Source organism: Helianthus annuus, chromosome 17 (genome assembly GCF_002127325.2).
Source record: "Helianthus annuus cultivar XRQ/B chromosome 17, HanXRQr2.0-SUNRISE, whole genome shotgun sequence".
NCBI classification, from domain to species: Eukaryota; Viridiplantae; Streptophyta; class Magnoliopsida; order Asterales; family Asteraceae; genus Helianthus; species Helianthus annuus.
The window spans coordinates 40,744,153-40,770,636 of NC_035449.2; the positions used below are offsets into that span (position 1 = coordinate 40,744,153).

Consider the following 26,484-nt stretch of genomic DNA (forward strand, 5'->3'; position numbering starts at 1 on the left):
GTGGTTTTTAGGATATTGATATTGTTTAATGCTACCGATACTAATTATGGTTAACATATTTTATAAAAAGATATTAGTGGTATTAATTTTAATAACAATATAATAACTGAATAAAAATAACCGAAATTGTAATATTGGAAATAATATGAGATTAATAATAATAATAAAATTCTGATTTATATAAAAATAAAAAATTCTAATAATGTATATTAGTAATAATAATCATAATTCCTATATTAGCAATAAAAATTCTGATTAGTATTAACAATAATACTAAATCCGTTTAATATAATAATTGATATAATAACAATAATTCTGTTGTTACTAATGGTTTCTGAATGATTAATATTAATAAATATTACATAGGTTAATGCTAAAATATTAATAATGTCAATGAAAATTCTGATTTATAAACATAAAGTTAACATAAGCAATATTAATAATAACGTTTACATCGGCCCAAAAATATGAACCCAGGCCCTAAGGGCGGCCCAACTATGACCAATTCCAACCGCAGACTCCAGCCAGACGCGAACCCGGGTCTGGGGGCCAACAATAGCGGGAAATCACCACTGGGTTAAGCCCAGTTTGGTGACTGGTATATAGTTCGAATTGTTTTAAACGCTAAAGGGCTTCATCTTCCACAACAATTAAACTGTTATGCTTTCCCGATTTATATTTTGATTGTTTACAGAAGATGTGTGACAACCGTGTTAAAGGAGGAACAAACAAAACAGAGAAAATGAGGAATTGTACCGAGCAGTGGGGATGTAAGCGAGTTTCGGCAGTCCGACTATCTTCTCCGGCGGGATTCCGGCTAAACGCAGAGAGCAGGTACGAGGCAGTGTAACAGGGGGGTGTGGTTTGATTCGGAACAAGAATGCTTGTGGGTGTGGCGTTCGAACAGAAAGGTTGAGCCGGTATTTATAGGGTGTCGAAAGGATCATACGGTTTCGGAAACAAAATCGAGTCTTATGGTATGATTGGCAATCAACCATAATTATAGAAATGATTGGGGAGGAATAAACTTGGTAAATTAGAAATCACGTATAGCTGGCCGGCAATCTTGAAGGGAAAGTTGACTGATGCTGCGGTTTAGCGGTAAAGGTTTAAAAATGGAAGGATCTTAATCATTGTTTAAATATAACATGTTTCCTTATTCGTTTGGATGTGGCATGCCCGACCGAGCGGTTAGTGTGTTGCTTGTTGAGCGAGAGGTCACGAGTTCGAATCCAGGGGTGGCCGGTTCTCACCCAGGAGACCCCCCCTTTTTACTTCCTTTTTGACTGAACTAACTGAGTTTTCTAACCCAGTTAGTTGTTTCCTTTGGTAAATACTAACCAGGTTAGACTTAACTAGGTTATTTGCAATGTTATAACGAATTCACTAAACTAGTTAGCTTAAATTTATTAGAATTCAATAAAATTCTTTGTATTTACTTATAATACTATTTTATTTAATTAATTAATTTATTTAATTACCATATTTATTTATTTTAAACTAATAATATATATTATAATTATTTGATTTAGCCCAAATTTTGGGTATTTCGCTGAATTAACGTACGAATTCCTGATTTTTGTCTGGTTTAGGGTAATCTCTTGATAATACTTGTTTCGAGAGTCAAGATTAGGATATCTTTCTACTGTTTTTATGTGTTTGACAGAGTTTAACGTGTTTCCAAGAGTAATAACGTAACATAGTATTAAAACAAGAATATGATCAAAACAATGCATTTTTCATTATGAATCAAGTCTCGAAATACAAGATTAGAGTACAACCGACTGAAATTAGAAAGTACAACCCATAAAGCTATAAATAGAAAGATTAAAAATACGAGGCGTTACTGAATACGTATACATACAGTGCAAAATGATTATAAACAAGATGAATAATGCTTAGAAATTGTTTGTAATTATATATAGGATAATCAAGAATCGTTGACTGTTTTATGACGTCTGGATGAATGTCTACACGTCTAGATGAATGTCTACGAGGTTGCTCAGGTTCATATATATATGTAGGGTCTTTAGCATCATCATCAACATCTTCATCAGTATCATTGGAATCAACGTCATCCTAACTGCTAATTGTACTTTTTATAATAGGGATGTATTCAACATCAACAACGGGTATCCAATATGGTGTGCCATTAGGTGTAGAAGTCGTAATTGTTCCTGTATAAATAAAAAGAAAAACATATAAGATTGTGATTAATATGGTATATGGTTTATGGTGTGTATACGCACGATGTATAAATGTTTAACAATTGTTTTTGGTGATGAGTATGGGGTATTGGTAATGTGATGCACATGTGCATAATTATGTACTGATGGTTAACAATTTATTTGTGATGATTATGGATTGTTGGCACATGTGCATGTTCATGTTAATGATGGTTAACAGTTTACGGATGACGAGTATGGGTGTTATCAACATGATGCACATGTGCATGATCGTGACGAGTATGGGTGTTATCAACATGATGCACATGTGCATGATCGTGACGAGTATGGGTGTTATCAACATAATGCACATGTGCATGATCGTTATGTTGATCAAGCAGATAAACAAAATAATGAACAATTTATATAAACAATGATACAGGAATATAAAGTAACCAAGCAAATGTTAAATAAACAATGATATAGTAACATAGAGTAGTAAGGCATGTAAAAACTAGAAAAACAAACAATGAACAATGATAAATAAACACTGTTATAGGAACATAAAGTTATCAAGCATGTAAAACTATTTAGGTATACCACCTTTAGTCTCGTATCGTATAAATTGTAATTGTTGGTATAAATTGCAATTGTTGTTGGTTCAGATTTGTGGGTGATGTAGCAGTCGATGTTGAAGTATTGTCATCGGAAATTGAGTATTCAAAGGAAATTGAGTATTCAGCGGAAATTGAGTGTTCGGCTACAACGACATTTTTTGATGTAGACATTACAACGACATTTTCTGATGTAGACATAGATTCAATAGTATGGATATCAAAAATAGGTCTTTTTATAAGCTGAAGTTGACCTAACTTTGTTAATGTCATTATCAGATTGACGAGGAGGGTATATATGTGATGAATCAGAGGACAAAAAACAATATAATCGGACAAAAAAAAGGATGTAATTTGTTGTGATTAACGGATAAATGATGTATTCAACTGAGTAATCATATAAGTCAAAACACGTAATGAGGATGTGTTCAACAGTTTCTTGCTTGTATCCGCAACCCGGGCACAAGGTGTTGCTGATCTGAATTCCCCTTTTTTCCAGATCCGTCTTTGTCGGTAACCTGCCTTCGACGCCTTTCCATGCTAACATATTGGCTTTAGGTGTAGCCCAGCCGTTCCAGGTCATTACAAAGCCACTCGACGGGTCCCCGCTTGTGACACACAAATACCCTCTAACGGTTTTAACATTGAAAGTCGGCTTATTTTTCCGAGTGCCAACCCCACCCATATTGACCCGTCTTCATTCTGGTGTCACTCAGCAACGCTAAAAGCTACATAAACTCCACCAATGCCTCCCCGGTTGTCGGACTGTTCTTCCATTGCCAATCCCACACAGTCACCTCCCCTATTTTTTTTAGTTGTCCGCCACACAAGCCCCTTTGTTTGCTGCCATCCTGTACATAATTGGATAGTCATCCATAAGGCACTTGTTCAGAATCCATACACCAACGACATAATCTAATTTTCAACATAATGCACATGTGCATATATTTTAATACAATATCATTTATAATCAACATAATGCACATGTGCATATAATTTAATACAACATCATTTACAGTAAATATAATGCACATGTGCATATCATTTAATATAATATCATTTACAAAGTATATACATCATTTACAATCAACATAATACCTTTGGTCCCAAATCGAATGAACTGCAACTCTTGATGTTCTGTATTTGTAGATGTATTGTTACGGTTAACTGTATTATCAGCAGATGGACCAACAATGTCACCAACAATGTCAGCATCAGATGTATGAGGGATGTATGAGGAGGATTATCAGAGAATGTATGAGGAGGAACATCAGATGTGTGAGAATCGAACTTGATGAACCAGAGGATGCCATGTAGATATGAGGAGGATTATCAGAGAATGTATGAGGAGGAACATCAGATGTGTAAGAATCGACACTTGATGAATCAGAGGATGCCATGTAGAGGGTGTAAATGGTGGGTTGTCGTTGTGAATGCCGCTGGAAACAATGTGACCGGATGCCGCCGCCGTGAACTCCGGTGAGTTACGTGAACGCCGTCGGCCACCGTCGTCGATGTATACAAAGTTCTGATCTGATGAATGAAACCCTAACTGTGGATCTGATGAATGAAACCCTAATTGTGGACCAGAACAGAGTTGTGAAACAGAGGGGGCGTGTTTTTATAATAAATATCACATAATTACAATTTTGCCATGTGTTCACACTGGTTCTCGCGGTTCTCGCAATAAAGGGTGGTTCCTAACGGATCTTTCTCCTATATATATATATATATATATATAATTGGTTCGGTTTGGCTTTGACGGGTATGAAAGATTGCTTAACCATTTATTCCATAAACGCCAAAGTCGAACCGAACCGAACTGAATTGAATTAATCAAAATCGAACCAACTAGAATCATATATTTTAAAAGTTTGGTTAGGTTTTGATTAATTCGGTTATGAAAGATTGCTTAACCATAACTATAACCGATGGCACGGCTATGAAGATACACTTAAGCATAATTGAACAGTTTGGTCGGTTTTGATTATTTTTTCGGTTAACAGTTTGATTTTCGATTATGGTATAGTTTTTACACACCCTTAAAAGTGATCTACAAGGAGGAGGTTTTTCTATGGGGATGCATGCCCGCAAACAACAACGTGAAAGGACAGAGAGAGATCGAGAGATCCCGTCAACATTGGTGACACTCTTTAAGGGAATACAATACAATCTTTAAGGAATAAATTACACAAAATTGTTTTGCTGGTATGATATATTTAGTTTTAATCCCTAAATTACGTTTTTAATTTAATGGTTACCTATACAACAAGTATAGTACTAAAATACCATCATCCCCTCTAAATCATACTTCTAAGTCTACATCTTTGTCCATTATGGGACTAGAAGTCTCAACTTTACGAGGAAGGGTACGTTTTTAATACACTTTGATACAATTAGGTTAATGCCGTTTGTTGAGAGATATTTGTTTAATAAGTAAATGAGGGAACATGATACAAAGAATCACATTCATTCACTTGCCAAAAATTTTGAGACCAACAAAGTGAGTTCTTGATAACCAACAATTTGTCTTCGCCATATATGATGACATTGACAACTTATGATGTGCTTGCATTCATGAGTTTTCAAGTAATAATCACTACTTAATCGTTAATTTTATATTACAATTATAATTATATATTTATTACTATATAACAAAATAGTTATATATTTGTTACTTTATCAACAGATATGTTAGGGTTCCAGCGTGAACAACCTCCCAAGAGTGAATTGCGTGAACAAATATGGACCCTTGATTTCCTTTTTAGTTGCTAAGGGTAGGATTATAATTATATAAAAAATAGATTTAAATCATTATTTTAATAATTGAATTAAGTTACATCTTTCCTAATTTAAATTCATTATCCACATTATGTTTATTTATTAATCAGATAATCAAAACAAACAACAAATCGCCAGATTTCAATTTTAATTTTTATTTCAGATTTCATCACCAGAATTCAAATTTTGATTTTTAAGATCCACGTAACCTTCATATTTCAATGGTATACACATGTGTACTTGGATATAAATAGAACAGTACACATGTGTACTCAGCATCGTACATATGTGTACAATAATTCACAGGTGTACATCAACATTCAATACAAAAAAAATTTCCGAGATATCACAAAAACAGACGATATACACATATGTACATCGCATTAAAAGAGGGCAAAATCAGAATACACATGTGTACATTGCATTTAAACAAATAATTATTTTAATAATTGAATTAAGTTACATCTTTCCTAATCCTTGATTTGTGAGAGATTTATGCAATCAATTTAAGAGGATAATTGATTATTTGATTTGTGAGAGATTTATGCAATCAATTTAAGATTGAAATTACACATATACCCTTTTTGTATTTAATTAAATGGAAAACATTAACCAAATAATTACCATCATGCCACTCACTTTAATCTCAATATCATAAAAATCAAGGGCCCAGATCAGTTCATGTAGTTTACTCTGGGATTTTGTTCACGTTTGAACTTAATCCTCAACAGATATGTGTAAAGAATTTAGACAAAGACAAATTTATATGGATAATCTAAAGTATTTAATATATTTGCTGATGATAAAGTTTTGAACGAAGATATATAAATTTATATGGATAATCTAAAGGATTTAATATATTTGGTGATTAAGTTTTAACGAAGATATATAACAAAAGAAAAAGGTATAATATTTTTGGATAAGTTTTGGTTATGTAATTTAGTTATGTTTTTTGTTGTTTAAAAACTTAAAGTACATACAATTTTTAAAAATATATATATAAAAAAATTGGTCCTCAAGTTTACCGACTTGTGACTTGAAGTTCGTAAATTACCAACAAGCTTTCCGAAGGGAAGGACAAATGGTCTTGAATGGGGGACTCCTCAGGTGTGTTCTCGGGCACCCTTTCATAGAGAAGAAAATGTTTTCAATACATCTATGATAGCGAAAATAGATTCCATTTAAGGTTAATTTTTTTTTTGTTTGGAGAGTCGGTTTAGATAGAATTCCGGTAAAAGATGATTTTGCAAAAAGAAATGTGGCGGTGTCAACACTAAGTTGCAGTAATTGTGGGTCGCTCCCTGAATCGGCTAATCACTTGCTAGTTACTTGTCAGCTCGCAAAGGAAGTATGGGGTAAAGCACAATTGTGGTACAAACACTACACCTTAAGGGGAAACACAGTTAAAGATTTATTATAGTATCCCAAAACTTTTATGGGGAATTAATTTTACAAGATTTGATTCAAGCTATTATTAAGGAATGAGAAAATGTTAAAGAGTATTAACAAGAATCCATAAGTTTTGAATATAAAGGTGAGTTCATTTTTTTGACAAAAAATAGAGCTAAATTTCACTTGAAAAGGTTTTTGCCACTTCAATGCCACCTCCTTCATCATTTATCTTCGTCATTCAACTTATATTATATTCATTACTCATTACTCACCATTCACTATTTTTTCTATATTTTTTTAGTAAAGTTAAATAGAGGGGTCCGGGCCCTCTAAGGGACATGATGTGGTAAAAAAAATTGAAGGGTTTAAATCCTGTTACATGTAAAGATATATACGAGTCATAAGAAAGAAAGAAAAAAGCACAATAAAAAACACGTATTTGTTGTCATGAATCAAACCAATTAACTTGTTTGATCAGCTGACAGCTGCTAACCCTGCATTGAGGTTTCACATTTTGAAAAAAAAAAAAAATATATCTTGACCCATGACGTAGAATATTGGTTGACCAACTTTTGACTATAATCAAATACTCTTGCCCACACTAGGCTCCCGATTACTATACTTAATATTTAATAACAAGAAATTGCTAAAGTTTTCCCAACTTTATATCTAAAGAATAATTTGAAAGAATAATTCAAACCAAATAACCAAAACTTGAATGCCATACAATTTCTTTTTCTTTAATCAATATAGACACTTTTTTTGCCAATATTTGATGATAAATTATCTAAAGTTCAGTATTTATCACGGGCAATCAATTCTAATTGCGTATTTGTGTAGAGAACATTTATCTATAACAAAATCAAGTATGGCAATCTCCTCCATATCATTCCCCTAAAACTAGAGGCGTAAACGAGAGGAGTTGAGTCTGAACTCACTTAATCTCAAGTTTTCGTTTAATTAAAGAGAGCTTGAGTTTAGCTAGTTTTGAGCTATAAATCTAAAGCTTGAGTTGTGTTGTTTATTGTTTAATTATGTTATTTATATACACCTATGACTAATTTTCTATATACATGTGTATATATGATTTTAAAATATATATTTAGTTATTTAAAAAAAAAATATTCACTATGTAATCATACTATTGTGTTATATAAAATTAATTATATTGATATAAACAATAAACATGTTTAGGCTCACGAGTTTAGTCATACCCAGTACCAAAACCTCAAGCTTGAACTCATTTAAGTGCGACCCAATTCAAACCGATCTTAGGTATCTCACGAGAGACTCGGCTTATTTCATTTATAACCCTACATGAAATAACATGAAACTTGCTTTGAATATTTCCGTTCAAATACCAGTTTTTTTCCCTCCACATTCCAAACACTTGTCTTTACTTTGACAGTTGACCTCACACACCTTCGTACACGCACAAACATAATTCTTATAAAAGCCACTCACCATCATTCCCAACTTATTCAAACCCACAAGTCTCTCTTACTTGAGTAGCATTCATATTCTTTAGTTCTTTACTTTCATTCACAAAAAAAAAAAAAAAAAAAAAAAAAAAAAAGACAATCATTAACCATTAATCATGACTTTCATGATACCAGAATTCATCCAATACTTTTTTTCCCATATAATGCTTAACATGATCATCTACCCACAATTCTTGGATCATTCCAAGATTCATGTTCAACACAAGAACCAAGAAACGAAACTGTCTAAACGATTACCTTCGTCGAAAGACCGAATTATACAGGGCGATGAAGTGGAAATGGTGATGGGGAATCTGGGAATCCTTTGCAATTTTGACGGTGATTACTTTTCGAAAAATTTAAATTCTGAAGATCTTTTGAACATGTTTGAGGAAGAACAGCCGAGATTGGATGAAGTGAAGGAAGCGTTTGACGTGTTCGATGAGAATAAAGATGGGTTTATCGATGCAAGAGAGTTGCAGCGAGTTCTATCCGCTTTGGGATTGAAGGATAAAACAGACATTGATGACTGCAAGAAGATGATTAAAGTGTTTGATGATAACAAAGATGGTAGGATAGATTTTGATGAGTTTATAAAGTTTATGGAAGGCACATTCTAAATTCATATTCTAAGTTTTTCCTATATTTATATAATTTTTTAAAGTGTGATAAATCATTCTTTTACAATGACTTGAAATTGTATCGATTATTGAAGGCTATTTGATTTACATGAATTTACAGCAAATATATATATATAGAAAAAGTGTATCGTACAAAATGCCTTAACGTACGAAGCGTACGCTATGGCAAGTTCGCATGTTATAACCCCAGAAAGGAAATCTCGCATGTTGAAAAAAACCAAAGATCGCATGTTAAAAAAAATAATTTCGCATGTTAAAAAAAATCGCATGTTGCTGAAAAAAACCAAAATTGCATGTTCAAAAGAAAAATCGCATGTTGATACTGCATCTCGTACGCAGCGTACGTTAAGGCAATTTTTACAATAACCGGCATCTATATATATATATATAAACTAGACCAGAGGCAGAAAGTTTTTAACTTGTAACACATAAACACATGACATCACAGCTTGATTATTTTAAAAATACCCGAAAAAAATATATACTTACATCAATTAAACTTGGTGTTAGAACTTACCTGGAGCCTTAATTTAAAAATCTAGTGAGACGAGGTGGTTGATGATTGGTCACAAGTCACCAATAATCTCCACACGAGCAACTTCCATCTCGGAAACAATGAAAACGATTAGCATCTCTTACACTTATAACCCGATTTGTAACTTTCGAAATTAGTTTCATAGTAACATGGCAATCATCGCATATCCTCAAATTCTTTATAATACGAATCGGCGTGTCTTTATGTGTTCTCAATATGGCATATGCTACTGCAAGCTTTTCACTATGATAACCAACATTATCTTCCTTCTGTTCATCTTCAACATCATGTAACACGTTAGAAATATTAGGCACGTAACCAAATGATTTGATCTTACCAAACAACTCCTTCAACTTTTCATGAATCGCGACATATTCCGGATGTCCATTATCATCCGAAACAAACACATGTGTTTGATTCTTGATCTCCAACCAACTCAACCCGGGCTCTTTCTTTATCTTCTTTTTCTTCATTAACTCCCGTATTTCAGTAACTCGACCCCACTTATTAGCCTTAGCATAAATGTTAGATAAAAGGGTATAAGACCCGACGTCGTTAGGATCCAAATTCAAGATAATGTTACCGATTTCGGTACCCAAAGTGTAGTTTCTATGGATATTACAAGCGTTCAGCAAAGTCCGCCACGCAATGGAGTCCCATTTAACTTGCGTCGAAAGCATGAAGTCTTTAGCTTCGTTTAATCGGCCAGCCTTGCTTAAAAGTCCAACAATGCAGGTATAGTGCTCCAACCCAGGTTCGACGCCCTTTTGTTTCATTAACTCGTGAAAGAAGTGAAACCCTAATTCAACATTTCCCGAATGTCCGCAGGCAGTAAGAACACCAACGAAAGTTACGTGACTAGGTTTCTCATCGGTTTTCAACATTTCTTGAAATAACGCCAATGACTTGTTACCAAGACCATGATGCGCGTATCCACATATAATTGTATTCCACGTTATAATATCACGATTAGTCATACCTGAAAACATTTTATTTGCAGCTTCGATGTCACCGGTCTTTGAATACATGTTTATTAAAGAATTTCCAACGTTCTTATGACCCGTGAACCCTTTTTTCTCTACAAGCGCGTGCAACGAATACCCGTATCCTAGTGACGATAACCCCGCACTTGCATTTAATATTACAGAAAACGTAGACTCGTTTGGGGCGATTCCATTACTTTGCATACTACAAAATAACTTTAACGTCTCCTCGAAGAACCCATGTTGTGAGTAAGCTGACAACATTGCAGTCCATGAAACCACATTTCGATCTCGAGACATGTCAAATACTTTTCTCGCACTTAAAACATCTTTACATTTCCCATACATGTCGATAATCGTACTACATACAAACACGTCAAACTCGACATCGCTCTTTAGCAGTCTGTTGTGAATTTGTTGCCCCAAGGTTAAATGTTTAAGCCGGGCACAAAGCCCGAAACTACAAATGTAAGTGGCCTTGTTCCACACCAAATGTTCAGCAGACATTCTCGTTAGTATATCTAATGCTTCATTTAAGTACTTATTCTCAACGAGTCCGTTTAAGATCAGGTTATACGTACACGTATCGGATCCAGGTACCGAAACCAAAACCTCCATAGCCCCTACAACGTCTGACAACATGGAGTACAAGCGTACAAGTGCATTCTTCACGTATTGATGGAACACCAAACCAGATTTCAACACGTAACCGTGACACTGTCTACCTGATGAAAGGTACCCAACGTTAGAACAAGACGAAATCACCGTTGCAAATATATACTCATTAGGCTGGCACAAGTCAAAATCCTGTGAAACCATAGATTTAAACGATCTGAGAACTTCAAAATCCATCCCGTTTTGAAAATGACCCGCCAGTAAAGCACTCCATGAAACCACATTTCTTTTGTGCATTTTGTCGAACACTTGGCGGGCAGATTTTAGTTCTGCGCATTTTGAGTAAAGATTGATCAAAGAATTTATCTCGAGTACATGGTCTCCAGAGTATTGATTAGACACAATCAAATGAGCATGGACTACTTTTCCGAGCTCAAGGTTTCTAGTCCCGGCTAAATACTGGAGGAGCTTGGCAGTGTCGTGGAGGAGCGTGGTTAAGTGTGGTGGTCGTATCAGAGCGGACATTACAATAGTTCCACTTCAGTTCACCAATTGACCTGAATTTGATTGTTGCCAAATAATTGTTTGTATCATATCTCGAACTAGTAAGCTTACCCAACCTACATTGTTGTCAAAATCAAGGTCAATTGTTTCTCGACGACTATCATACACAAATAGTATTTAAATGTTTTTATAAACTATGAAAAGTAGAAATTAGAAAATGTCAATCTCAACCCATTTTCTATTGCTTTTCAAGAAATATATAATTTAAACAGTTGTATTGTTTCAAACTTGTGGATTTTGGGCCGGTTTTCAATAATTTTAAAATCAATAAAACGGTTCACATTTCACACTGGGCTCATATATCATGTAACTTGATACAATTCCACTTAAAGTTTATAAACGGAAGAAGAAACGGGTCGTCGCGGGTCCGGGTGTGGCTGAACGGGAGCAATTTAATACCATCTTTAGTGATTGGCAGGATCCCCTTGGTCAACCAAGAAACATGGCAGTAGGAATGTGGGGAGTCCCTAAGAGCATGCGTATTGGGGCGGTATAAGCCCTCATAGTGCCCACATGGCGCCGTGCACACCAAAACCAAGGGCGCTATGCCCAAAAAAAATTTGAAAGCGCGATAATTATCGCGGCGTTTTGAGAATGATGAATTGATTTATTGACCATTTGTAACGGTCATTTTAATAAAAAAAAATCAATTTATTTTTCAAACTTTCCTTTAAATCATTCTCCTCTCCTATTTTTTTTTACCACACACACTCAAACATTCTCATCTCTTCCATATTTTTTTAAAATTCTTGATATTTTATACAATGCATCCATTCAACCGTGGCTTCATTCCTCCCCGATCAAGTGCGGACCCAAACCAAAGTGGTAATCCTACTCGCCCCGTGGCGCCGGTTCCCACTAGACCCAACCCTTTCGGCTCCGGTTTTCTCGATTACAATCAACAAAGTCCCGGGTTCATGAATCTTTTGAACCAACCGCTATCATGGGACCCTAATCTCTACGGGTGGAACCCAAATCAAAACACGGATGGGATGGGGTCGGCTCAAGCTTTCGGCTCCCCACTACACGAACCCGATGTTGTTCCGGAGACGCAACCCGAGGTACCGGATACGCAACCGGAGACGCAAAAAGGAAAAGGAAAAGCAAAACGGGCACATAAAAAGAAAGTGGAAACCAACACCCGAGCGAAAAAAAATGTGATAACGTGGGAGCCCGAAGAGGAGTATGCGTTAACCCGCGCTTTCATCGATGTTTCGGAGGACCCGGTCATATGTATGTTTTTTTTTTCTGTTTTTAAATTTATTTTCTGTTTTTTAATTTATGTTCTGTTTTTTTTTATTTTCTGTTTTATATTTATTTTCTGTTTTTTATTTATTTTCTGTTTTGTTTTATTTTCTGTTTTTTATTTATTTTCTGTTTTTTTTATTTTCTGTTGTAAATTTATTTTCTGTTTTTTACTTATTTTCAGTTTTTATTTTTTAAAATTTTGCACTAACATTTTATTTTGTTTTGTTTTTTTTTTTTTTTTAGCAAACAATCAAAGTAAAACCGTATTTTGGAACCGAATACGAGAACTTTTTTTCGATCTTATGGGTAGAGGAGAGGAATACCGCCTACCGGACTCTATATCGGGGAAGTGGACCGATATAAACAGGAAATGCACAAACTTTCAAACCGTGTACCAACGCTTGTTTTCCGGATGGAAAAGTGGAAGTAGCGATGAAGACATTACGCAACAGGCATTGGTCGAGTATACGGAGGCTAATGGCCATTTCCCGTACATGAGGTGTTGGCAAATCCTTCGCCATAGCCCCAAATGGGCCATCGTATCTACTCTAGTGGTCGTTCGGGAAATACACGGCCATCAAAGAGGTCCAAAACAAACGAGTCGGGTGAACCCGAAACGCCAACCTCCGACGCTCGAAACACCGACTTGAACGAGGATATTCCGGATGACGAGCCGGTGGAGGAGCTGCCAAGACCGCCTGGAAGAAAAAGCCGGGCGAAAAAACCCGAGTCGTCGTCGATGTCTATGGGAACGGATATGAGTAACGCATTTTCGGAGATAAACAAGCGACTTCAAGACATACACGAACTCGGTAATAAACGTTTGGAGGAGAACCGCGAAGTTACGGAGATTATGCAGGATAGACAATGGGCTCACGACTTTGAGTTCTACTCGAAACCGCATGACCACTTAACGGGAAAAGCTTTGAAAATGGCGTTGGCACAAAAGGAGCGGATTGAAAAAAAATATAACCTTTGATTGTGTAATTTTTTTATGCTAGTTTAATGTTTTTTTTTCTAGTTTAATGGTTTTTTATTTTATTGTACTTTTTTTTATTTAATGAAATGAATTTTATTTTTAAAAAAATTACAAATGAATTAAAAAAATAAAAATTAAAAAATGAGTAATGATTACACAGGGGCTTTATGACTACGGCCTCAAATTGCATAACGCCCCATAAAGCCCCGGGGTGACGTGGCATGCCACATGTCGCATAAGGCCCCCAAAAGAGCTTTATGACTACACATGGCCTAACCATCCAAATTCCAAGAGTGGTTATTAAGTTTATGCATTATAAAGGGCAGGTTCTGTTTAGTTTTATATCATCCAGAAAATTTTGATCATCTTTGTTTGTAATTGGAGAGATTGCCCCTCTCGAATTGGGCCTATTAATTCCAGTAATCGTACCTGCTTTAATCCCTAGACTCTATCATAACTACTCTTACTTTCAATAGTTGAAAATTGAGATGCTTCCTAATCAGTTATCACAAAAAAAAAAAAAAAAAAAAAAAAAAAAAAAAAAAAAACCAAAAAAAGAGTAAAATGCACGGATAGTCCCTGTGGTTTTGCAAAATAACAGCTATAGTCCCCAAATTTTGGAAATTACACCGGTGCTCCCTGTGGTTTGACAGTTTATTACTCGGATAGTCCCTAAAATGGATGGCGGTTAGTTTTCTCCGTTAAGTGGATGTGAAATGACAAATTTACCCTTCATCTTCTCCACTCTATAAAAACAAAACAACCCCACCCCACCCCAACCCTACCCACCCCCCACATTTCTCTCTGTTTCCCTCACCATTAACCACCACCCACCTCCCATCTACACCACAAGTAACCACCTTCAACCGCCGATCATATCAACGCCGCCAGCAAAGTGAGTTGATCACCTTCAGCTTGGAAAAACTTCGCCCTTTTTGATCAGGTTGCGCTTGTTTTTCCCGAGGCCTGTAAAAGATATTTCCCGTTTGAATCATCGGAATAATCGTCAAAATTTCATCACACCGCCTTTATCGAAGATGCTTCTTGCCAGTGTGAGATATAGCACCTGAGATCAAACCATTTTAATCGCGTCCAAAATGTCTGAACTACCCTGAAAGGTTGAAAGCCGAAACAAAAAACTATACAATTTTTTTTTTAAAAACGGTGTTTTGCAGATTTCCCAGCACCAGCTCCTGCACAATCAACGTACCAGGTTGCGGCATTACCGCTTGATGCTAGGATTGAGATTGAATGCATAGCGGCACTCTAGTGTTTCTTTGACTTTTAGCTTTTCTATTTAAAATGTGACATATAATAAAGAAATTAACTTTTAAGTACAAGGAGAAGCCAAATGTCCGAAACATCTTGGAACAATGGAAGATCAGTCCGTTGGAGACATATGAAGAAATTGGAGTTTTGGCTTAGTTTACCTAGTGTATAGGGTGTTTTTGTTTTTTCTTGTGTAGTCGGTTCCACTCTTATGTGGTGTGTCATGTAAGAGAACTGGTGTAGGCTTTCTACTCCACTTGTTTTTTTTGAGTTATTAATGAAATCACCAGAGTAAAACCCTTTACCCAAAAAAAATGTGACATATAATAAGGTAACCGTGATGTATATCTGATCCTTTTTAACCAAAAAAAAGGCGTTCAGATACTGTTATATACGGTTGAGTTGCTGAGATTTGAATATTTGATTAAAGTATGTATCAGTATGTTGTATAGTTGTATATCTTATTCACTCTTGGTATTGAGTTCCTAGAAAAATAAATAGATCATATCCACATAAATCACCTGTTTTTAATCATTCAAACCGAGCAAGTGACCGGTTCAATAATGAACATAAATAAATTTCACAGTACTGTACCAATGGTTTGTACAAAATTAAATTAAATTAGATGTTGGTGGAGGTGGGTGGTGGTTAATGGTGGGGGGAAACAGAGAGAAAGGTGGGGGGTGGGTAGGGTTGGGGTGGGGTGGGATTGTTTTGTTTTTATAGAGTGGAGAAGATGAAGGGTAAATTTGTCATTTCACATCCACTTAACGGAGAAAACTAACCGTCATCCACTTCAGGGACTATCCGAGTAACAAACTGTCAAACCACAGGGAGCACCAATGTAATTTCCAAAAGTTGGGGACTATAGCTGTTATTTTGCAAAACCACAGGGACTATCCTTGCATTTTACTCAAAAAAAAATGAAACAACTTCCTCAAAACTCTAAAAGTAACCGCAACCTAAAAGAATAGATAGAATTAATGCATCCAAAACATGTAAACTGAGCAACTTAGACCATGTGTAGTGGTAGTGTGAAGTGGGCGTGTTCTTGCCACTTCACGCCCCAAAACGCCATGTACACCGCTCCTGTGAGTGTGATTCGTCCAAAATTTCGAATAGCATGTTTGTAAAAACGCCCGGATGATTTTGTTTCGGCCGATAGAATTGTTTGTTTTTGTTTTATTTTCTAAAAAAATAATAATAATTGGGTAATCATTGTTGGGGCATTATACTACTACACCCCTTTTTAACTTCAAGCCCCATAATGCCCATTTGCTGACTAGGAACGTCACATGTCGGGTAATGCCCAAGGAAGGGGCTTGAACTTCAATCCCCACTACACATGGTCTTAGCTTTAAAACAATGGAACACCAAGAAAGAAATCAATTTGCTAACCTGTAAGACTCACCGACTACTTGAGGCATCAAGTCAACTGAGTGGTTGGCTTCAAGCTACTCCTCTGGAAGATGGTACTTCTTGTTTCAAAAATCTTTGCAGAATTTAACCCTTCAAATGCAAATTTGATCATTCAGAATCTAGCAGCGACAAATAGGTGGCATAAACAAATTAACAAATAATGATTCACAAATCACAATAATGATTCACATAAAAATAGCCTAGGCCTCGAAAACTGGCGGTTAGGGTCAGGTGGCATGCCAGGTCAGAACGGGTCAATTTAAAAATGGTTATCCTAAAGGAAAAAAAAAAAGTAAATATCCTGCTGCTACTAATGGAATTCAACAGTGAACATATATGTCACTCCGTAATCAAAAACAAAAAAACATATCATCACAAACCTTAATTGTTTGGGCAAACGATTACTTGGTGTACTTAAATAGAGGTGTAAAAAGAACCCAGTTTGGGCCCGCCAACCAAGTTTATAAACCCGACCCACTTCACCAAAAATTCTGGTTTGCCCAAAATGGTTTCAACCCGACCCAACCCGCCAGTTCATAGTCTCGTTCCCTGAAACCGGTTTGGACCCAACCCGATTTGGAAAACATTTTATGTCCCAAACCCAGTTTGAACCCGACCCCGATCGATTTGATAGGTTCGAACATTTTCCCTCCTAAACCGGTTTATACCCCGAACTGGTTTTTAACAACCCGAACCTGTTTCTAAAAAACGAATCGTGCACCTGTAATACGATAAACTACAACACGATACAATTCAAAAAATTCAGACACATTCTAACTGTGTGTGTATATATATAGAAAAGCAGACATATGGTTGATCATTGATGGCTAATGCATACATTTTGAATCAACCATAGAAAATTCTTAAAAACCAATATATAAAACGGAATTGTGTTCTTTTCATATTAACTATGATGGAAATTTAAATAACAGGAAATGATAAGCTAACACAACTATTAACTAACAAGCCACAGGATATTGATAATTACCACTATGAATCCATGGAAAAACATGTATTGATGCATATAGAGGGTTCAAAAACTAAACAAAAACAATTGCAGTAGCAACTTCCTTACTAGTTCCTACTACTAATTAGTTCTTACTACTAGTGCTTTCATTGGGGAATTTTATCGAACACTTGGTGATCAAAAAATAAACAAAAACAATTGCTTGCTATCTACATCTCAATGTTGCAAAAACCCATTTATAAGACTTGCAAATAAAGTGAAGATGGAACGTACCTGCAAAAAATATCGCTTCTCGAAGTCACAGAAATCGAATGGAAATTGCTGAAGAAAACCTTTGGAAACGAATTAAACGAAATGACGGCTCGACCTGTATGAGAAGAAAACCAAACCGCTCATTCTGACCCGGCTTTCCCCAACCCGGTCAGTTTGACCCATGAACCTTTAAAAAAGTTAACCCGTCGATACCTTTTGTCTTGTACCGGAAATAGTTTTGCTAAAGAGTGAAAGAATGTCTATTATGTGGATTGTGGAGTGTCTATCGTGTAGAAGAAAGGGTCACTCATTTTTAGGTTTAATGGTTTCGATTTCTACCATTCGACTCTTAACTTTCATTCTATTTATCTCTGGTAGTTTCAAATCAACTGAACCCTAACTTAGTTAGGTGACGTCACATGCCACATCACTAAACAAGTGGTACATTAGATGTCATGTCATCAGAAAAGTCACGTCTGTCATGTTAGATGCCACATCAACAAAAAAATGCCATGTCATATGCCACTTATTTAGTGGGTAGGGTTTTTAATGCCCGTTATGACCCGTTTCTTCTATATATATTATCCATTATCCATGGATGGGATTTGTTGTATATATTACTCATTCTAATTAGCAAGTCTATCTTCTCACCTTTAGGTCTACCTATTTACAACCCTTTAAACGTAACGCTTAATCCAAAAAGCTAAAAGCTTTTGGATAAAGTCCAAAAAGACCAAACTTAATTACTATGGTAAAGATTATTGGCCTAGTGGCTATGTGTTAGGGGGATGGGGCACCCTCGTGATATGAACCCATCGCGAGCGTGATATCATGAAACACCATCGCATGCAGGTGTTTCACGACCATGGTGTGTTTTTTTTTTTTGACAACCATTACGGTCGTGAAAGATTGAAAGGGTTTGGAGAATGGTTGATTGTGACCTTTTATTTCATAAAAAAGTGATATGGTGTGAGATGAACATGTAGGTTAGACGTTGAAAAAGAAGATGATATGCGGGTTTTGAAAAAATTACACAATAGTCGCTCAAGTTTTAAAAAATCAATGCCTCAAGTCTCTCAAGATTTAAAATTTTTACATTTTTTCATTCATTTCAAAAAATCAGCAAAATTACAAAACATCTCAATATTGTTATTTGTTTAGTTTTTATATTTACTTTTATGTATTTTAATAATGTTGGTTTTTTTATATATTATTTAAAAAGGAAAAAAATAGTGATGGGTGTTGCAAGTGTGATGAAATGTGAAAAAAGTGAGTTGTCAAATGATGATTGAGTGTGATAGAAAAATTGTGTGATGATTATGATGGTGGTCCCGTCCACTCTTATACAAAAGTCAAAATGTGTCAAGCGGTTTGTGGTGGGTTAGAGCATCCATATCTCTTCCATCTTTTTTACCTTATAATTTCATTAAAAATAACTAATTTTTTCTCTCATTTCAATTAAATAATATTTGTTTATACTTTTATCATTATCTTTTCCCTCTTTTCTACTCACAACCACTTTCAAAATATATTAAAAATTATAGGGGGTAAATAGTGTCTCCTTAAATTTACAGATGAATAGTAACACTTTCTCTCTCTTCTACTCACAACCACTTTCAACTACATACGATCACTTTTCATAATATAAAAACCTCCCTCAGAGAATTTGGGAGATGGATTGTGATTTGTGAATGCTGTTAAGGGGTTAGAAAAGGTGTAAATATTGTCCATAATTCTTGTTTTATGTTAACAATGATGACAACTTATTTTATGATCACCAGAGTGTTGGTTTTCTTATATTTTTTTAAGGTGTCTAATTACAATATTTCTTGATTGTAGAATTTGTCATGGTTATATTTTTCTACCTTATTGATGAAAAAGTGATCAATGCACAGAAGCTTCGATGATGTCTAGTTGTCTACAGAAGCTTGATAGTACAGAGATCAGCCATGGCAGTATTACAAGGTCATCATGCACTGATGCACTTGTTCATCTTTCTTTCCCTCTTCTTTGATTGCATGTCTTTGGGACATTTAATCATACACCTTAGTGACCAGTGGCGGATCTAGAAACGAAACTAAGCCGTAACATTTTATAAATAAGCCGTAACAAAATTGAAAAAACGTCAAATTTTTCTAAAATTTACACTAATTTTTTCAAATTTTTCTGCGCCAAGCCGTAGCGGAGGTTGCCCCCCGGTAAGCCTTATGTCCGCCACTGTTAGTGACATCTCTTTGTTCAACCCAGAAAAAAACCATTACTTATCTAAAAGAATTTGTTGGTTTAACGCATTGAATTCAAAAGCAAAGATGTATGAATTCATATGATTACAACTTACAAGTACTCTTACAAAGATGTTGCAAGTCATCACCATACTTCCTCTTTACACCAGGAAAGATTTTTAAACCTGCAAGAACAAGGAGAGTGAAAGATTAGATAAAACGAGAAGAATTATCAATCATACGGGCCAATGTGTGTTACGTTATTTATTTATGTTTTTAGTATCTTAACTTTGATTTCTAGTTTGAGGGTATTTTTGTTATTTTCTATTATGCAAGGGATATGATTGTAACTTGCATATCTATTTATGTTAAACGTATGAAGGAATAATGGCAGCAGATTTGGTGAATTATCTTTCTCTTTAGCTTCTTCTCCTCTAAATCTGTTCTAACCCTATCAAGGGTATCAGAGCCGTTCCGACTCCTCATCGGAACACCTTGCCGCCGCCGCCATGACTAACACCCGCAACCACAAGTCGACAACACTCTCAAATCCCACGATAAGGCGATCGCTGATATCCAAACTGCCTTAGCCGCTTTGATGAAACAACGAGAGCAATCATCGAAGCAACAGGAAGAAATTTTAAAGGTTGTCCGTGACAAAGGAGTTCAATCGTCAGGCAGTTCCTTTGGGTCCTTCTCCGGCCCAGATGGTGACTCACGAACATCCAAACCATTCCGTATCGGTAAGATCGATTTCCCTAAATTTTCGGGGGACGATGTCGAGGGATGGGTCTATCGCTGCGAACATTTTTTTTTCGATGGATGACACCCCCGATGACTCGAAATTACGTTGTGCTGCGATTCACTTGGAAGGCGATGCCCTCCAATGGCACCGTGCCTATCTGAAGACCCGTAATGCCACGGTTGCCGAGGTCCCATGGGCGGACTATGTTCGTTCGATCTCTGCCCATTTTTCTGAGGCAATGTTTGAAGACCCTATGGAAGAGATTGCATCTCTCGTTCAACTTACTGATGACGCCAAGGGTCTACAAGAATATAATTCAGGTTCCGATCGCTTGCTTAACAAGGTTACCGTTAGCGAACCTTATGCTGTTAGCCTATATTTGAAGGGTTTGAAGCCGGAAATAAAAGGGCCGGTAAAGATGTTCAAGCCTCAAACACTACGTGAGGCGTATGGGTTAGCAAGAATTCAAACTATCAACAACACATGTTTGATGAAACGTTTCAACGCTGTGGAGGATGGGCTGCAACCCGAAGATGTCAAAATAACACCTCCGGTTAACGCTACAAAACTTCCATTGCTACCAACTCCAAACGTGTCGCCAAGTAAACCAGGAACGCTTAGCTCGAGGCGTTTGACGAGCGATGAACTTGAATTAAAAAGGGCAAAGGGGGAATGTTTTTGGTGTACCGAAAGGTTTGTTCCGGGCCACAAGTGTAAGAACAAACAACTTTACATACTAAAGGTGATAGATGATGATGATCCGGCACCGAATGAGCTGGTTGAAGATGATGGAAACAAAGTTCCTTGAATCATTTTTTGAGGACAAAAAGTGGGTTATGGAGGGAGTATTGTTACGTTATTTATTTATGTTTTTAGTATCTTAACTTTGATTTCTAGTTTGAGGGTATTTTTGTTATTTTCTATTATGCAAGGGATATGATTGAAACTTGCATATCTATTTATGTTAAACGTATGAAGGAAATGTTTTTAGTATCTTAACTTTGATTTCTAGTTTGAGGGTATTTTTGTTATTTTCTATTATGCAAGGGATATGATTGTAACTTGCATATCTATTTATGTTAAACGTATGAAGGAATAATGGCAGCAGATTTGGTGAATTATCTTTCTCTTTAGCTTCTTCTCCTCTAAATCTGTTCTAACCCTATCAATGTGTTAGATATTTTAGTGTCATTGGGATTAACTTGGTGACTAAAGGGAATTATAATATACATTGAACAAGTTAGGAGATGCGGGAGTGCACGCTTGTTAGAGTTGTTATCAGGGCCGGCTATCAGGAGGTGCCTGCGATCAGGGCACAAATCAATATAAGGCCCCAAAAATTTTTAATTTTTTATATATATATCTATATTTAAAAAAAATTCTTGGATGTTTGTATAAATAATGGCCTAATTAAAAGACCCAAAGTTTTTAAATAAGGGCCTGTTTAAAAGTTTTAAAAAATGGCCCAATTAACAAGCCAAGTGACTAGTCTAAACAAAAATAAGGGTCTGCTAGATCAGGGAAAGGAAACAAAACGTCGCACTGTCGCAGGCAGTATAGTATATCGCACAGGGAATTGGGACGAGGGAAACTGGAAACATTTTCAAGTGTCGAAGAAGTAACATTTTCACCCGAGGAGGCTTTTAGAGTAACTTATTTTTTATGTATTGTTGATCAAGCTATTTTTTCACTTGAAACAAGATTTGAACAATACCAAAAATTCGAAAAAGATATTTGGGTTTTTGTTTCCTAAAAAGTTGAAGACTCTTGATGAAGCGAAGCTTAAGGAGTGTTGTTATCGCCTTCAAGATGCATTGAAGTATGAAGGAGAGTCCGATATTGATGCTAAAGAATTGTATACGGAGTTGAAGTTGATTAATACATTTTTACCGAGACACATTGACAACCCTTTTGATGTTTTAGACTATATCTTCCAACACAGTACTACTTATCCTAATGCTATAAATGCATATAAAGTGTTGTTGACAATTCCAGTAACCGTGGCATCGGCAGAAAGAAGTTTCTCAAAGTTGAAGTTGTTGAAGACCTATTTACGTTCTACAATGTCACAAGAAAGGCTAAATGGGTTGGCGACAATTTCTATTGAAAGTGAAATATTAGATACTATGGATTACAAGGAGTTGATCGAGAGCTTTGCTTCAAAAAACGCTAGAAAAACCACACTGTTTGCTTAGCAAGTATGTTCGATAATTTGATCATTTTTACTACACTATTTTTGTTAATTTGTTTTATCTATTTCGTAACAATTATCGTGGTATTATGGGTTTTTAGTATTTATGTATTTGATTGAATGATTGATGAGTTTATATTATATGAAGATTTGTGAATATGGCCCAAATTTTTTTATCTCGAACAGGACCAAATTTTTTTTTGTGATTTTCGGAGACGGCCCTGGTTGTTATAATTCCAAGTATTCGGGCGTAGCCCCGAATAGGGGTTCCAAGGGGGCAAGGCCCCCGGGAGCAGGGTCTAAGAGGGGTCCAAGGGGCAGAGCAGAGGCTGGGGTTGAGAAATTTTTTTATTTCTATTAAATTGCTCTATTGGAAATGCCTTAGAAAAATTATTATTCCTAAAAAACGTCATAATTTTTTAGATAAAAATAAAGGCGGTTTAGAGGCAATTTTTTGAATTTAAAAATAATAGCTACCAAGAGGCAGTTACCAGCCCTCATCCCCAAATTCGAAATTAGGGTTCTTGGTCACATTACGGTTCACTACGAATTCTACAACACACACATACTGTTTATTCGATTTCTCAATCAGTGTTGTATCCGATTGAATTATTCAGTAGAACCACCGAAATAATTTGATCTGAGAGTGACTACGCGCCTCTATGATAGTCCGGTTTTATAAAATTCTCTAACACAATGCAAATGCTTACCAAGGAGAGAGTGATCATCAGTTGATCGAGTTTCCAAATCACTACAACTGCAACAAAACTTACGAGCATCTTCAGATCTATTTTCCCTGTTTGACTCGGTTATTTGAAAACGGATTGGTACGAATTATGCAAGTGATCCTAAAATGTTTAAAACAAAAAAAATAACTAAAAGGAAGCATATGTGTAGATTGTAGAGGTTGTACTAACACATATGCTCAACCGACTAAACAAAACAAGTTCCTGAAACATGAAATAAAATCATACTATTTCTGTTAAAACCATGGTCATACGAATCATCATCATCATCATTATACTCAGTAAATCCCACCAATAGCAAAGCAAAGCTAAGGTAGGGTTTGAGGAGGGTAAGATGTAGACAGCCTTACATCTACCCCGTGGGAATAGAGAGGCTGCTTCCAATGAGACCCCCGACTCGATAGTAGTTTTGCGTCAAGCCTTGGACATAAGGCACATAATACTCAACAATCGGGACAAAGGCCGATTAATGCATGTACCCTTTTGTCTTTCGGCCATCAACGCCACCACATGATGCATGACAAACCATCTACCGCTTTTAATGTTATTTTCACGAAATTAGTAAATAACGTCAAAATTAGTGCCATTTCTGTCACACCCCAGATTTCCACGTGTCACCGGTGGGCCCGGTGGGGGTTCCGTGACGTAGTTGATATCATCATAGTCAAACATACAATATATAAATACACAGCGGAAGCAAAGAAAGATTTATTTCAACTTAATAATATTGTAATATCCAAGTATCACAAAATAGTCGAAATAGATCCACAGGCGGATCCAAACAAAAAGGAAACTTTATTTCAACAGACTTCATGCATCCTAAGCTTGCGAGACTTCTACGGATGCTAAGGAGTGGCCAGCCTATTACGCGTAGTACCTGCACTTAGCCTTTTTGGAAAATACGTCAGTTTACACTGGTAAATACAATTTAACTGACTCTTTTTGAAAATGTTAAAATTGATTTTAAATGCCCGTGGCACAAAACTTTTTATAACTTGGGATAATTATTTGCTTAATAATCTTGTAAAAGAATTACATGTCTGTTATGCGTTCAGTTGCCCGGGTCGTGTCGGGTTAAAGATTAATAGACACACCACTTAATATAATTCCGCCGCGAGACTTCTCTCGACCGACGATTATACTTTATTGAAATACACTACGGGTGTACGCCTACACCCGTGTGCTAAGGTCGTGGCCATTCTTTGAATGATGCCAAGGATATCCGGGACATGGTCATTAAACCCCCAAAGGCGTTAAAGAAACAAAACAACATTTTTAAACGGGTTAATTTGACAACACTTAGCCACCAACTGGTTAAGGTCAATTCCCCGACCAAGCGGTATTTTATATACCGTACCCCAAGCCCGTATAGGGAAAATAAGTTAAACGTATTTACCTGAGCAAAGTATAAATCAAATACAGCGAGTGCACGTAGCTTTTACTGGGCTCATAGATCTGGAAATTAAGGTTTTAATAACCTATTAGAATCCTAACGGGTCTTAAGCTTAGACCGGTTAGTTTTATATAAAGATTACAGTTTTAAACGCATGATAAGGCGAAGACCGTTTTAGAATGTGGTTTTGACCCAACAAGCTTGCATGCTTGTTTAACATGGGTAACATAATCACATTCTGAATTTCGAGACCAAAATGATATGGTTTGACCCGTTTCGGCTAAAACGGCCAAACTAGTCACATAAGCCGATCCGAACGCGTATAGTGCGTAACGAGTAACCATAAGAGTTATATACATGTTTATGAAGTTAATATGCCTAAAATATGTTGTGATATCAGAATGATACCTTCCATTATGCCCCAAATGGTTTTAAACCAAAACTATGCCTCATAAGGGCATTTTGGTCATTTTAAAGGGTGTAAAAGAGTTTAATAAATATTCTGAGTTACAGGTCTGATTAAATTAGTAAATATGCTTAATTTACTAAGTCATAACACTAGGGTATCCAATATATATGAAATTTATAACTTATAACCATACTATGCTCCGTAGGGGCATTTTGGTAATTTCACATATGCTTAAAGGGTCAAAACTGCTATTCTGAGTTGAAAACATTAGCCTACTGTTAAAATATAAAAATCTTACTGAGTACATCAGTAGGTTTTAATCCCATATGCTTAGTAAGGTTCTAGTGCATACTTATGTGCTAAAAACGCTTAAAAAGGCGATTTAGAGCCATTTCCGGGTTTTCTGTAAAAAGCTGATATTTTTAATATTCCAGCAGGCTCAAAATAATTTATTTAACATAACAAATCAGTAGAAAAAGGTTTGAGGTCAAAAGGATTTATAAAACTCATTTTATAGCCCAAAAGGGCAAAACCGGCATAAACCGAATTAAGCTTAGAACACTAAGTTATGCTCAGCCTAAAAATAAATAAAAATCTCCAAAAATCCCAAAATAGTATTTTATAGCAGTGGGTATAAGGTTTTGTATAAAAATTCGGGTTTAGATAGGCTATATGCAATTTACGCCATTTAATTACTAAAGAAGCTTAATTTTACGCTAATGAGCATAACTCTTAATCTACACCTCAAACTGATCTCAAATTTTAGGTGCAAGTTTATAAATCAGTATCTAAGGTGTCTACCCTTTTACTTTCCCAAAAATCTCATTTTAAGGTCATTTGGGCATAATGGTCAACATATAAGCGATTAACGGA

General features: G+C 35.9%; 3 protein-coding genes across 7 annotated transcripts; 2 read left to right on the forward strand and 1 right to left on the reverse strand.

The window, feature by feature from the left end:
• Positions 1 to 8,333: 8,333 nt before the first annotated feature.
• LOC110921342 (probable calcium-binding protein CML46) lies at positions 8,334 to 9,123 on the forward strand. Its single transcript, XM_022165652.2, has one exon. The coding sequence runs from the start codon at positions 8,550 to 8,552 to the stop codon at positions 9,051 to 9,053; it is 504 nt and encodes a 167-aa protein (XP_022021344.1). The 5' UTR covers positions 8,334 to 8,549; the 3' UTR covers positions 9,054 to 9,123.
• On the reverse strand, positions 8,828 to 18,213 carry LOC110921340 (pentatricopeptide repeat-containing protein At5g39680). 5 transcript variants are annotated; one of them, XR_002582367.2, is made up of 4 exons: positions 17,927 to 18,213; positions 16,666 to 16,776; positions 9,592 to 11,827; positions 8,828 to 8,962 (listed from the first exon to the last, which is right to left on the reverse strand). XR_002582367.2 is itself a non-coding variant. In XM_022165648.2 (3 exons), the coding sequence occupies exon 3, from the start codon at positions 11,730 to 11,732 to the stop codon at positions 9,648 to 9,650; it is 2,085 nt and encodes a 694-aa protein (XP_022021340.1). In that variant the 5' UTR covers positions 11,733 to 11,827; positions 16,666 to 16,776; positions 17,927 to 18,213; the 3' UTR covers positions 9,118 to 9,647. The 5 variants fall into 5 exon arrangements, 4 of the variants coding, with proteins under 4 accessions (XP_022021340.1, XP_035842886.1, XP_022021342.1 ...); XM_022165648.2 differs by lacking the exon at positions 8,828 to 8,962 and having other exon boundaries at positions 9,118 to 11,827; XM_035986993.1 differs by lacking the exon at positions 8,828 to 8,962 and having other exon boundaries at positions 9,367 to 11,827; positions 16,679 to 16,805.
• Positions 12,536 to 13,998, forward strand: LOC110921341. Its single transcript, XM_035986203.1, has 3 exons — positions 12,536 to 13,004; positions 13,263 to 13,558; positions 13,603 to 13,998. Exons 1-3 carry the CDS (start codon positions 12,536 to 12,538, stop codon positions 13,996 to 13,998), a joined length of 1,161 nt encoding a protein of 386 aa, XP_035842096.1.
• Positions 18,214 to 26,484: the final 8,271 nt, after the last annotated feature.

Bases quoted from the DNA above. Each gene is read 5' to 3' on its own strand.
- LOC110921342 (XM_022165652.2), top strand. From the start codon at position 8,550: ATGACTTTCATGATACCAGAATTCATCCAATACTTTTTTTCCCATATA.
- LOC110921340 (XM_022165648.2), bottom strand. From the start codon at position 11,732: ATGTCCGCTCTGATACGACCACCACACTTAACCACGCTCCTCCACGAC.
- LOC110921341 (XM_035986203.1), top strand. From the start codon at position 12,536: ATGCATCCATTCAACCGTGGCTTCATTCCTCCCCGATCAAGTGCGGAC. The intron at 13,005-13,262 runs GTATGTTTTTTT...TTTTTTTTTTAG, and splicing joins TTCGGAGGACCCGGTCATAT to CAAACAATCAAAGTAAAACC. The intron at 13,559-13,602 runs GTATCTACTCTA...CGGCCATCAAAG, and splicing joins ATAGCCCCAAATGGGCCATC to AGGTCCAAAACAAACGAGTC.